The sequence below is a fragment of the Macrosteles quadrilineatus genome, unplaced genomic scaffold, assembly GCF_028750875.1.
Source record: "Macrosteles quadrilineatus isolate MER2022 unplaced genomic scaffold, UCM_ALF_1.0 Scaffold_4__1_contigs__length_99947679, whole genome shotgun sequence".
Lineage (NCBI taxonomy): Eukaryota > Metazoa > Arthropoda > Insecta > Hemiptera > Cicadellidae > Macrosteles > Macrosteles quadrilineatus.
In genome coordinates this window covers 11,581,624-11,595,009 of record NW_026542597.1, presented here as the reverse complement: position 1 = coordinate 11,595,009, position 13,386 = coordinate 11,581,624, and the positions used below count along the sequence as shown (strand labels likewise).

Here is a 13,386-nt window from a genome sequence, read left to right as displayed (position 1 = left end):
CCACTACAAACAAATTGATTTTTTTTACTAGTTTTAAAGTGGACTTTTGAGATTCAACTGTATGTTTTATGGCAGTTAATGTGTTGATTTGCTTATCAACACATCCAACTAATAATAATAGGGTAAGTAATGGTAATAGTAGGGTAAGTAGTAGGGGTAGTAATATAGGGTAGGTAATAGGGTAATACATGCACCACTCTGTACAAATATGTATACTGTAAAATCAATCAGCCTTTGTTTGTACTCAATATCTTCCGAAAGAAAATAGTCTTCAGCTACAAACCCCCAACAATCTTTTCTGATCCATAAGAAGAACAAAAGTAAATTAGCTGTGTAATTATTTACGAGGAAGTAAATAAATATAAATATATTACATTGGTTACCGATATCAACCAACCACAATGGTCAAAACTTTATCAGTCTCAGATCGGGCTTAATGATGATAATGTTACATGGCCTATCAGAACCTTCATTATTCTGTGATTGGGCCTGATGATGATAATGACATGGCCTATCAGAAACTTCATCAGTCTGTGATTGGGCCTAATGATAATAATGTTACATGGCCTATCAGAAACTTCATCAGTCTGTGATTGGGCCTAATGATGATAATGTTACATAGCCTATCAGAAACTTCATCAGTCTGTGATTGGGCTTAATGATAATAATGTTACATGGCCTATCAGAAACTTCATCAGTCTGTGATTGGGCTTAATGATAATAATGTTACATGGCCTATCAGAAACTTCATCAGTCTGTGATTGGGCTTAATGATAATAATGTTACATGGCCTATCAGAAACTTCATCAGTCTGTGATTGGGCCGAATAATAATAATGTTACATGGCCTATCAGAAACTTAATCAGTCTGTGATTGGGCTTAATGATAATAATGTTACATGGCCTATCAGAAACTTCATCAGTCTGTGATTGGGCCGAATGATAATAATGTTACATAGCCTATCAGAAACTTCATCAGTCTGTGATTGGGCTTAATGATAATAATGTTACATGGCCTATCAGAAACTTCATCAGTCTGTGATTGGGCCTGATGATGATGTTACATGGCCTATCAGAAACTTCATCAGTCTGTGATTGGGCTTAATGATAATAATGTTACATGGCCTATCAGAAACTTCATCAGTCTGTGATTGGGCCGAATGATAATAATGTTACATAGCCTATCAGAAACTTCATCAGTCTGTGATTGGGCTTAATGATAATAATGTTACATGGCCTATCAGAAACTTCATCAGTCTGTGATTGGGCCGAATGATAATAATGTTACATAGCCTATCAGAAACTTCATCAGTCTGTGATTGGGCTTAATGATAATAATGTTACATGGCCTATCAGAAACTTCATCAGTCTGTGATTGGGCCGAATGATAATAATGTTACATAGCCTATCAGAAACTTCATCAGTCTGTGATTGGGCTTAATGATAATAATGTTACATGGCCTATCAGAAACTTCATCAGTCTGTGATTGGGCCGAATGATAATAATGTTACATGGCCTATCAGAAACTTCATCAGTCTGTGATTGGGCCGAATGATAATAATGTTACATAGCCTATCAGAAACTTCATCAGTCTGTGATTGGGCTTAATGATAATAATGTTACATGGCCTATCAGAAACTTCATCAGTCTGTGATTGGGCCGAATGATAATAATGTTACATGGCCTATCAGAAACTTAATCAGTCTGTGATTGGGCTTGATGATGATGTTACATGGCCTATTAGAAACTTCCATCAGTCTGTGATTGGGCCTGATGATGATAATGTTACATGGCCTATCAGAAACTTCATCGGTCTGTGATTGGGCCTGATGATGATGATGACATGGCTTGAATGCTGATGATAACATTTTAGCCTCATCAAGACTGATGAAGGCTTGATCAGAAACTCCATGGCATGGCCTGATGGTATACTCTACCAGTCTTGGATGTGGCTTATGATGATCAGTGTCTCCTGTCAAAACTGACAGCCATTGTAATATCTTTCATCTAGCATTTAGTTAATAGTTGTAGTATAATGAATTGAGTAGATTTGAAAGACAAATGTTATCCATACAACAACTAAAGCTTATAATGTTAATGAACAGGTAATCTATTATGTGTTCCCCAAACTTTCGACTGTTAATGGAGCTAGTAGGCCTACCTGAAGTAGCCTATGGAAGTGTTTGTGCATGGACGAGGTAGGTTGTGTGGCCGGTAGTCGAGAGCGCCAGATCTGTGTGAACATCTGTAGGTTCCTCACTACCTCAAGCTCGTCAAGACCCGGAAGAGTCTCTGTGGCCGTCACAAAGAAGCCCTCTGGAGGATGGGGGTCAATCAGCTGACTAACTGCCTCCATGTCTTGTTCGTCGTCTACCTGTAAATTTCTTAAGTTGAATAAATAAAGCTAGTGTGTGCACACGCATACATTGTAAAATCACCTGGCAAAAAGATTCTTAGAGACAAAAAGAAAGTAGCTAAAAGACCCAAGAAAAGAAAATAAAAGATGTAATTTTATTAATATGCAAGATAAAAAGGAAATATACCACCATAAAGACATCAGACAAAAAATGTACTACATCACACCATTAAGACTCAAGACTAAAAACACAGCAACCACTTTGTCCAACTCTTTTTTCTACACTTGAAAAAGTCCCCAAGAGAAGAAATATTGTGTTTTCCGTGTCTTCTAAACTTCTCTTTAACAAGACAAAAGAAAATGTGAGATCTAACCATAAAGACGCAAGCCTCCTTGTTGCCAGCATGCAGGTCCATATCTGGCAGATCATCATCTGAATCTTCTGTGTCTGAACCTGCACCATCCGCTGCAGTGTCACCAGACTCCTGTCATAACAAAAACTGACATGTAACTGTAACATCAAAATAACACAAACTTGATGACGATAAAAGTAGTTATTGATTATCACACTATCATTAACATGGTTATAATTTAATAAGGTTAGAATGGGTGTAGAATAAAGTGTGTTTGTAGCTTTTATACTGACTGAGACCAGCTGTTTCTCTAGTCACGATCATTTACAGCTTTAGGCAATGATCATAATCAGCTGTTTCTAGTTTTGAAGCATCAAGAAGCTACAGAGCAACTGAAATGCACTGCAGGTCAAAAGATTTCTACATTTCCCTCTTTCAGAGATATATGAGGATTGTTTTTTAAGTGAGTTTGAGTTTGAGTTTAGGTTTGTCCGTGCATGTTGGTTCGTAGTTTACGTCTACGCCACAATGAGGCTCCTCTCTGCTTACTGACATCATTGGTGAACAGAACGGTGCCATTTGCAGTCTGAGGCTGACGTGTGTAATTTGGAAATTTTATAAAATTATTGAAACTCCCACCACATGCAAGATAAGGTCCTTGCTATGTTTTAAGGTAGAAAAATATTGACATTATCGTATTTGAGGGGTGAAGGACTAGTTCAAGAAAACAACACCATAATGTCAACTTAGTTTTATTTTATATAGCATAAATTCAAGAGAAAAATAAAAATTAACTATAACAAAATCGCTAGAATAAAACTAGAATAACCAGGCTAGAATTGTGTTGAAAGGTAACAGAATAAACTTTACTTGTCAATTTTAAGGTGTATTGCATGTTTTTTTGACATAGCCTAGTATTAAATATTTTTACGACAAATAGAATTAAAACACTAAAGAGGAAATTAACACTATAAGTTCGTGTTTGTTTAAGCAATAATTTATTTTTCATACAAAGTAAAAATTTACACTTCTAATAGTATTTATCTACACAAAAGCGTAATTTATGTAGATTTTACCAACAACAGCAGACAGTTAGTATTTTACGCTATATTGGATTACCTCACCTGACTGGTGCCTGCTGTCTTGACCTGGTAGAACTCCCTGTTCTTCCTGACAGTATCCTGCAGTCCCCGCAGTACAGTAGCTAGTTTACTGTCCGCAGCACAAGACTCCCCTGCAGTAATGGACGGCATGGACGGGGGAGGCAGCGGCTCTAGATACACAGCTGTACCTGACGTCACTGCGGCAATCAGCTTTTCTCCCAGGCATATCTGCGTCTAAGAACACAACGAGGTAATAAATGGATGTTTAACTTTATCTGAATGTTTAAAAAATAACATCAGAGTACGCAAAAGAACTTCTATGGTTGATAATTAAGGGGTTTTCAAGAACCCTGCTACTATTGAAATTTGAAGTTGATGACAAAATAAAGTTTAATAGGTAGTTCACATTTTACTATTCTACAGATGCAAGTTTTATTTGCATCTCTTTAGATACTTTACAAGTCCCAGACTGGTCTTTTTTCATTAGTTTTATTTTTTAAGTAGGTTTTTCATAAATACATGTAATGAACGGAAATAAATTGTATTACCTTTGACTACTGATACAACTAGACATTCCATACACAAGCTTTTTTACCAAGTCAAACTAATGAAATGGCTTATTTTGAGCCATAGCAACTGTTATAACACATTAACTTGGTCAGCAACAAAAATAAGGTACAAAATAGAATTTTATACACTAGCACATTCAACGTATACACTGACCAGCCCAACTAAATTCTTTGCCTACCTAAAATAACGTGAAGGTTTAAAGCATGAATTAATTAGAGCACCTAAAAGCAGACGAGTTTCTTATTGTAAATACGCAAATTTTTTGTGGACATACATCCACTAAATGCTTGCATCACAAGGGGTTGGTTTTTTGTGTTAGTGATGAAACTATTGAATCAAAATTAACAAATAAGGAACGTTTAGATTATTTTATCTAATAATTTCAACAACTCATCTCAAAAACCAAATGTAATAATGATTATAAATAATCAGCTCATCTGATCTTTTAACATTAAACATTTGGCTGTTTAATAACACTACAGTGTTCATTAGATGAGGGGAAACCATGATAAAATTAGGCATTGGTGACTGAAAATTCAGGAGTTTAAACTAATTAGACATTACAAACAAACTTCAAAGTTTAGGAACATTGAACATTCTAAACTCGGAAGTGAGATGCAGAGGATCCAAATTATGAATAATCTGACAAAACTTATTAACCAACAAACATAGTTATATTCATTCCTATTCCTTACCATCTTACCATAACTTACCAACCACCTAATTGGCAATGTGTTTATGGAAAAATGAACCTTACCTTCAGTCCAAACACAGCATTCATTCCGTTAACCTTGAGCTTGTTGACGAGCTGTTTGTAAATGTCATACTCTATGAAGGGGAGACTGTCGCTGACGACGCAAGCGTTCAGCTCCCCCCGGGCGTGCTGCTTGGGCCGGGTCACACACACATGGATCAAACACGTACGGCCAATAACAGGGAGGCCTTCTAGTGGCTCCACTGTTGCCAGCAACAGGTCTGGCACCTTCCTTTTGCTACAAACAAAATAGTTCTTTTTAGAAAGTGGTGATTGCAAGTTTTATTACAAACATTTTGACAAGATTAGAATACATACGTTTTTACACTATTTTGGTATCTAGAAGCTTATCTCATGCTCATAGTATAGTAAATGAAGACAAAAATATTAATGTTGGAACGAATTAGTAACAAGGAAGACTATAGACCAATTGTTGTTACCTAGAAGTACCTTTTTTCAAAAGTCCCTTAAGATCCCTCTGATTCCCGGTTCCTCTCATAGTCAGAAATTGCATGGTTTTGCTAAAGTGTGTCTATCTCAGGTATGGTTTATCCAATTGAGTGTATTTGGTGAATCGGAGGCTCAGTTGGTAGCACCACGGACTTTGTGCTCAAGGCATTGATGTCGTGGGTCGAGATCTTGGTCACTGCCCCTACTTTTTATCAGTACAGTTCATCATTGTAATGTACCGGCTCATCCCTTGCTTTGCTGTATACATTCCAGACATATAGCCGAGGCCTATGTGGATGGGCAAATGCAACGTTAAAAAAAGGCTACCAACCTCTTGAAAAAAAACCTTGTTGTATTATTTGTGATCTTATTGCCTAAGATAAATGTATTTGTGACTTTGCCATCATTCTACTTTTTTCTCCCAGTGTACGTCTAAAAATTCAAATTTCAAAACATTAACACTTTATTATTTATTTTCTGCTGTAGTTTTTTATTCCAGAAAAATTTGAAAAAATGTTCTCTAAAAGTGTGTTTTTATACGCTTACAAAATATATGATTGTGATATATGACAGGAACTGTCTGTGGTTAAACTGCAACTATCGCTCATGTGATTAGTTATGGAACTTTTGCAATGGATATAGATTATTTTGATGAACCGAGTGACAGTTGATTCAGGATTGATTAAGTGAAAGTCTATTGTACTATTGCCCACTTACCTGCAGACCGCACAACGTATCGTAGACATGGGCAGTGGCACAGAGGCTGGGTTGAACGGAAGATGACACAAGGCACACCCGTTGGTAGAACTGTCTGGTTGTTCTAAACTGTCAGAGTGATGCCTCGCTTTATTCCCTCCACCCTGGAAATTATGTAAATTCTTAAGTAACAAGGCTATAAATGTCTGATACAATTATGTGTACAATCGTCCCACAAAAAAGAGGTAACACAATACTGTCACAAAGCTGTGGTTAGTGCCCACATTATTTCAGTGGTAAAATCTTGAACTGGTAACCAGACATTGCTGATTTGTGGTTGGCTCTTTATTTTCACTGTAATCATCATTGACTGGATTTGGACCACCAATTTTTTACCAGGCCTACTTGTCCTACAACAGACAAGTAAAATGTGAGTGGAGGCAGCACAAAATTTAAAATTATTGGCGTTAGTAAAGAAAATACGGAGCAAGAACTCGATTACAAAGGTTATAAAAATAATCGTTGGAATTTTCCAATGTTAGTAGCCCCAATAAACTATCATTTAGGCTTTAACCCTCAAGCTGGCATGCGCCCGATAGCGGGCGATTTACGCCGCGGCCGAAACAGCAGCGCCCGATATTGGGCGCATTTACAACGTAACAGAAATCGCCGATTTTTGCATGAAAATGAAAAAAAAATTCACTTAATATAGTATTTATTTGGTTCAGAAATGAATAACCTGTCAATTGATGTGCACTTCAACTATTTATACGCCTTTGGGAAAACTTAAAACTCTATGAAAATAAAGCGTCAGCTGACGACATTGTCATGGTGACGCAATCGCTTATTACCAGCGTCTGTTGTTGTTTATTTCGTGTTGTGTTTGGTTAGTTTTGGTGTTTTTTCGTTATAAGTTTATTTTTTATTGAAATGTGAGATGATTTCACTTCAAGATGAATGATTGTAACTACTGTGACCGATCTAGCGAGTTCCAATTCTAAGTAGCGAGGAGACATGCAATTCAAGTACTAGGCCTAGTGTAGGTTATACACCGAATATGTATATGGTAATAAAAACTGTTATATGTATTTTTTTTAGAAACAAGGTACATGTATTATATATAATTCTTTTCCTCATGGAATACTGCACAATTTGTATATTTTGAAATATGTTCTTGAGTTCATTGGTTTGTGTTATATTACGGAATTATATATGCATATAAATAAAAAAAAGTTTACGCTTAGTAAATATACTAAAAAATCTTTTTTGTAAATTAAAATTTCATATCTAAAATTTGTATAATATTATTCCTTGTTTTTTGCTGAAAACAAATGATATATAATATAATGTGTTTTCTGGGCTATTTATATATTTTTATAAGTGTTTTAAAAAATGGTTGCGCGGTGCCTAAAAAACCCTTGCCACTACAGAGTAAAATGACTACCAGCTCTAGGGTTAAAAATAAATTTACATTACCCAAATAATTGAAAAAATAAGGATTCTAAAAACAGCTTCAAAACCCTAAGAATAAAAATTACAACATTTCTGCCCATGAGTAAGCTACACGGGTAAAACTAGAACAGCAAAAGAAAAAATAATTATCTTTTCAATACGAATACAGTATTTTTCCTCAACTTACGTCGGGTTTCAGTGGTGTAGACTGTGAGAAGGAACTGGTTCGTTCAAAGTCCGTGCGGTCGAGACTAGTGGTCATGCTGGTGTTGGTGGGGGGAGCCGAGATAGGGGGAGCCGTGACGGGGGGCTTGGTTACAACGGGGGGCTCCGGTGTGTCGCTGACTGGGGGAACCAACACTGGCTTGACGTTGACTACGGCCGCAGTGCCGCTGGCACTCAACACACATACGTCATCACTGTAACAGAAGTATTGATAGTGAGCGATTTTGGATTTTAGTAACATCACTGACTTCTGGATACTGAAGTAGACATTCCAAATCAGCTGTAGCCTTATTTTATAAAAAAAAACATAGTTGAATGAGCCACTCACAGAGTGTGGTACATATTTTATTTTTGCCCTTAGTTTTTTACTAAGATAGATAATAGATTCTATATCTTACAATAAGTCGTCCTATCGGACTTGGTCAGTTGGTGTGTTTGACGGAAACCAGTAATTTATGCAATCTGTCAAAGACTAAATTCTCTATGTCCACTTATATCCTAAAACTATCTTGCTAATCCAGCATCCGATGGCCTGGCATTTTCAATAAACTAGCATCGGTCTAAAGGTCACAATATTAAATTATTTTTAAGCTATATTATCATAGCTGGCTGAGTTGGGATCAATCAGCTGACATTTACAGCCAAACAGGTCTATGATGGAAACACTCAATAAAATTTGAATGAAATTTATTAAAGTTTATTTTTTGCATTTATCACTATTGAAACAAGCTGGCTCAATAATGACCAGTAGGTTATTTTATTTTGTCACACTAAAATTAGCAGTAAGTCTTGTAATAAGGGCTGTTTTTAGAAGTCGTTTATTAATTCGGCATTTTCAACAATCCGCCACTGCTAAAGTTCTGAACGACCTGGTTTAGCGAGAACTGTACAGCCTTAACAGGGGGTGGAATGTCTTATTCTATAAATAGTGAAATATTTACATGTAAAGGTATTAATAAAATTAATAGTATTAAACAATAGTTACAACTTTTGCCGTTGCTTTTACTACAGGCTAGCTAAGGTATATTCGCCTAGAACACACCACATCTGTACGTCTGTTTACGAGTCACTAACCAGATAGTGGTGTTCTCAGAGTAGCCAATGACAGCGTTACATGACATCGCCTTCATGTGACTTCGCACCTCCAGCCGCAGCTCCTTCCACCAAGCATCTCTACTCTCCGGCTCCTCTTGATTGGCAACTCTCTCCAGCAGCTTGACTGAGCGAGAGGTTACTGTACCAGCTACAACACGCCATTTAACATTATTATCTGGATGCAGTTTATGCCTACAAAAGGTTATAGAAGGAAGTCATGAACCACAAGATAAACTTACTATGTTACTAAGTTTTACAACAATGAAAGAAAACAAACACTCACCAATATGTACAACAAATCCAGGTGGGAACTTCATCATAGTGAGGAAAGGAAACTCCATCACTTCCAGTGGTTCTTTCTTCATAGCGAGTTTGTTAGAGAGTGGCTGAAGGTTACGGTAGCCACCCGCGTTGGACGAGCGATCCCCACTGCTCGTCAAACTGTTGCCTGCGAGACAACAACGGAATGAGACGAAACAACCAATTTTGGCGGATATTGAGACCAAAAATTGTGGAAACTGTAGATATAGCAAGACTTAACTATATGTACAAACTTGAGGGAGGTTATCTAAGACAATTTTAAATATATAAATTATTTGTAACCTAACCTAACCAACAGTGACAGAATAAACACAGAGACAGCTGTAGAAACTGATTTGGCAGGTCTTATCAATGTGCAAAATTGTGGGAGGTTATCTATAAAAAGAGATAGAATTGATTTGCAACTGTGTTTGTTTTGACAAATTAAAAAAAAAAAATGAACTATGTGATTACTGTATACCAAATTTGTGATGGCTATGTTTTTTGAGATGCTTGCAAACAACACTTAACGGTGTAATTTTCAATAATTGCTCACCGAAGGGTTCATTGGTAAATTCAAATTTTTGAAAAAAAAAGAATCAATTATTGGATTGAGTTCAAATGTCTAAAAATTTTTAAAATTTATATTGTAAAATTCTTACAACAGTAATTAATGGCATTGACTAAAAAAAAATTGAAAAAAATTAACAAAAAATAATTGAAAGACCTCAAATTTTGCACGTTTTAAATTATTGTTGAATCTACAGTATATAAGATGGTAGCAATCATCAGCTTGAAGCTAAAAATCATAATAAAAAGTTTTGCTGATGTTAGAGCCAAGAAAATCTTCAAAAAAAGGACGTAGGAAAACTTTCAACAAAAAAAGAGAGTACCAAGAGAGACTAAGTAGTAAATTATGTATAAATTTGATATTTTGTCAATGTATCGATTTTTCTTCAATTATTCACACACATTCATTCTAAACATAAAAAACCTAACAAAAAACACTTCTCTTCAAAAAAATGTTTTAAAATTCTAACTCAATGCTAGTAGTGAAGGTACACGAGTACGACACAAAAAAGATTTAGTGACAGGAAAAATACAACACAGATTTCACAGAGAAATTTATAGACAAATCGACATTGTTAGTGTTAGATTGAGTTGGAAAGTTAAAGACTTGAAAGGATTGGAGGTTACAGAACACATAGCTTGTTTAGAAACCTGAAATGAAAAGTGGAAGTAGAAAACAGGCGTGGTTTTAAACGCCAATAGTAATGCACCGACATCAAAACACCTAAACAGACGAGGACACCAAGCGGGGATGTTCAGGGGACATCAGCCCAGAGTAGACATCAAAGCCAGAGAACTTCACAGAAATCCAGTGTTGCCAACCTAGTGTGGAATCAATTGAGAAGTTGGTGGTCTTGTTTTTTGTGTGTTTTTACAAAATAGTTATGTCTTTGCTTTTGTGAGAAGCAGTCCAAACTCTAGTTTAGAAAAAATCTAAAGTCGACCTTTTGTTGGATATTATTAATTCGTAGCCGAATCAAGTATTTAATCTACTTGTGATCAAACCATTAACCCTCAGACTTGAAGCTTAATATAACCACACGGCAGAGACAATATTTTTTGTTATTTAGTGATACGACAGGGTAAAATTTCATGGATGTAATGGAAAAGTAAACGGTGAGCACCTTTTTTTTTTTTTTTTTTTTTTTTTTTTAGAGGTTGGCGGCCTCTTTTAACCTTGAATTTGTTTGCCCGTCCACATAGACTAAGCGCCCGTACGTGGATCGTTAACAGCAAGGCAAGTAGTGAGCCGGTACAGTACAAAGGTGAACTGTACTGATAAAATGTTATCGGCAGTGACCAGGATCCAAACCCACGACATCGCTGCCTTGGGCCCGAAGTCCGCGACACTACCGACTGAGCCACCGACTCACTATATATATAGATATGCAATAGATGCAATATATATAGATAGAACTGTCCAGTGGAATCCCGCTCTTTGGATTAAATGTTAGATGGTCCAGACGACCTTAGTGTATTACACAAAAGCAACATTTGATCTAACCTGTCCATCGAGTTATTTACGGTACAGATGTTATTTCAGTGTTCTTTATTGTTTAGTACAAGACGTTTAATAACTTTTGACAGGTAATGTTGGGTTTTGAATCCTATCCTTTGGGTATCAACGATAGTTGAGATTTGTACTAACTACTTTAGTAATAAAATTACCCAACATTAAAGAGTTAAAAACGTTAAAATGAATTAATGAGTAAAACAAATAACAATGTATGAAAAAAAATGCAGAGATTACTGACCATAAACCTTTATTATCATTAGAAACGTTTGCTTCCAAATTGAAATAATACTAAAACTTTTTAAATACCTGCTATTAGGCAAATTATAGCAGAAGAAACTATTCCGGCTCTTTTTATCTTCACGTATAATAAAATACATCTAAATAAAATACTTTTTATAACAAATCTTTGCAGTCACACCTAAGATTTTGGAAACCACCAAGTTAACACATGCAACAATAAGTTCCACAGGGACCAAACTGGCAACACTGGTTACGTTAGTTGACAAAATTGGCAACACTGCTGAGGGGTGGGGGGTGCGACGTCCTACCTAAGTGACATCTAACATTGACATTGACACACACTACTCACGCTTCCGTGTGCTTCCTAAAGTGCAACATACAACAATGGGTTATTGTGTGCAAAATTACATTATACTGAGTAGCATACCAAGTTTACTTGATTTACTGATCGTCATTACTTCCAGTTGCGATCCTAATGTAAAACATAATCAAGTAAAACGTTGGAACAACACAATTAACAGGGAAAACTGTACATAATTTACAGATATTTTGTTGTGTACAGTTCAAATGGTTGTTTTTGTATAACCTAAGTCGACCTGTGCTAGATTTGGTAGGTTTTTCAGCTTTAATCATTATTTTTATACTTGATAAAATGTAGACAGATTCTACTTGATTGACAGTTTATAAGGATTTGTGGGAAATGTTTAAAGTAAGTAAAATAAATTCATAAATTCCGTACGACACAGCACATGTTGTAAAACATAGTGTGTAAACCACGTTTGATTCACAGTAGAACTCCATTTATCCGAATCATAAATATTCATTGCGATTTACTGAAAACAGGATGAATCGACACAACAAACTTTCATTGTTGTGATCGTAGAACTAAAAAATTTCATGGTTTTGCCGCCAAAACCAAGGATGATTTTCCATGAGCGCTGGAAACGATGATGATGGTGTTTACAGACCGCGGAAGGTGTTCAAAATTTTTCCGTTATCGCAGAAAACGATGATGGTTTCCGTGACTGCAGGAGAAATTGATGATGTCTACACGACCGACGGAGTTCAATGATTTTGCTGCAAACATTCCTTTTACTTCTTTATTGACATTTTTCATTTCTGTAGTTTTTAAAATCTTTCTGTAAGCGATTTGGTCATTCCGATGGTTGGGGTTTGGATGATTGGAGTTCTACTGTACTAGATAATATACTAGAGCTGTCCAGAAAGTGCCAAATATTTTGTTCAGTAGATAGTAATACATACATTTCCTGTAAAAATTGGAAAGGCTTGTCCCATTAAACAAGAATAACAGGTTTAAAATATTTACAAGTAAAAAATATGTACAAGTGGCAATTTTCAATAATTTGCAAAAGAGGATAAACTTATGGGATAGTTTCATGGAAAATCACAGTCTGACTGAAATAAAAACCATCTTCAATAGAGGAAGAAGCTTTAGGTAAAAGAGTTCATTACCTAAAGTGTATGGAGGAAAACCAAGTCATAAGATTAGATAGGCAAAAAACAAGGGATGAAAAAAGGAAAAAGAATATAAGCTCTAAGCAGTAAAACTTGTGTACAGGTAAATACAGTATCTACAGTAAAAGGTCCTTGAAAAGTAAAATAATTACATGACATTTTTAATAAAATCACTGAGTGTCTCATGTAAAGGTTGAAGACAAACTGAAGTATACCAGACAGTCAGATAT

At 35.8% G+C, this 13,386-nt stretch overlaps 1 protein-coding gene across 5 annotated transcripts in view; it reads right to left on the bottom strand.

Moving 5' to 3' along the window:
* Nucleotides 1-13,386, bottom strand: part of LOC128991428 (C2 domain-containing protein 5) — a 41,242-nt gene that overhangs the window by 14,939 nt on the left and 12,917 nt on the right. For 3 of the 5 annotated variants that reach the window (XM_054414289.1, XM_054414293.1, XM_054414292.1), the window contains exons 8-16: nucleotides 12,030-12,044; nucleotides 9,338-9,502; nucleotides 9,034-9,202; nucleotides 7,922-8,153; nucleotides 6,304-6,446; nucleotides 5,140-5,374; nucleotides 3,834-4,046; nucleotides 2,731-2,841; nucleotides 2,162-2,374 (exon numbers count right to left, since the gene is read on the bottom strand). In XM_054414289.1, the coding sequence (XP_054270264.1) occupies nucleotides 2,162-2,374; nucleotides 2,731-2,841; nucleotides 3,834-4,046; nucleotides 5,140-5,374; nucleotides 6,304-6,446; nucleotides 7,922-8,153; nucleotides 9,034-9,202; nucleotides 9,338-9,502; nucleotides 12,030-12,044 (1,496 nt within the window). The remainder of the gene's footprint in view (nucleotides 1-2,161; nucleotides 2,375-2,730; nucleotides 2,842-3,833; nucleotides 4,047-5,139; nucleotides 5,375-6,303; nucleotides 6,447-7,921; nucleotides 8,154-9,033; nucleotides 9,203-9,337; nucleotides 9,503-12,029; nucleotides 12,045-13,386) is intronic. The other 2 variants (XM_054414290.1, XM_054414294.1) reach the window with 1 other exon arrangement.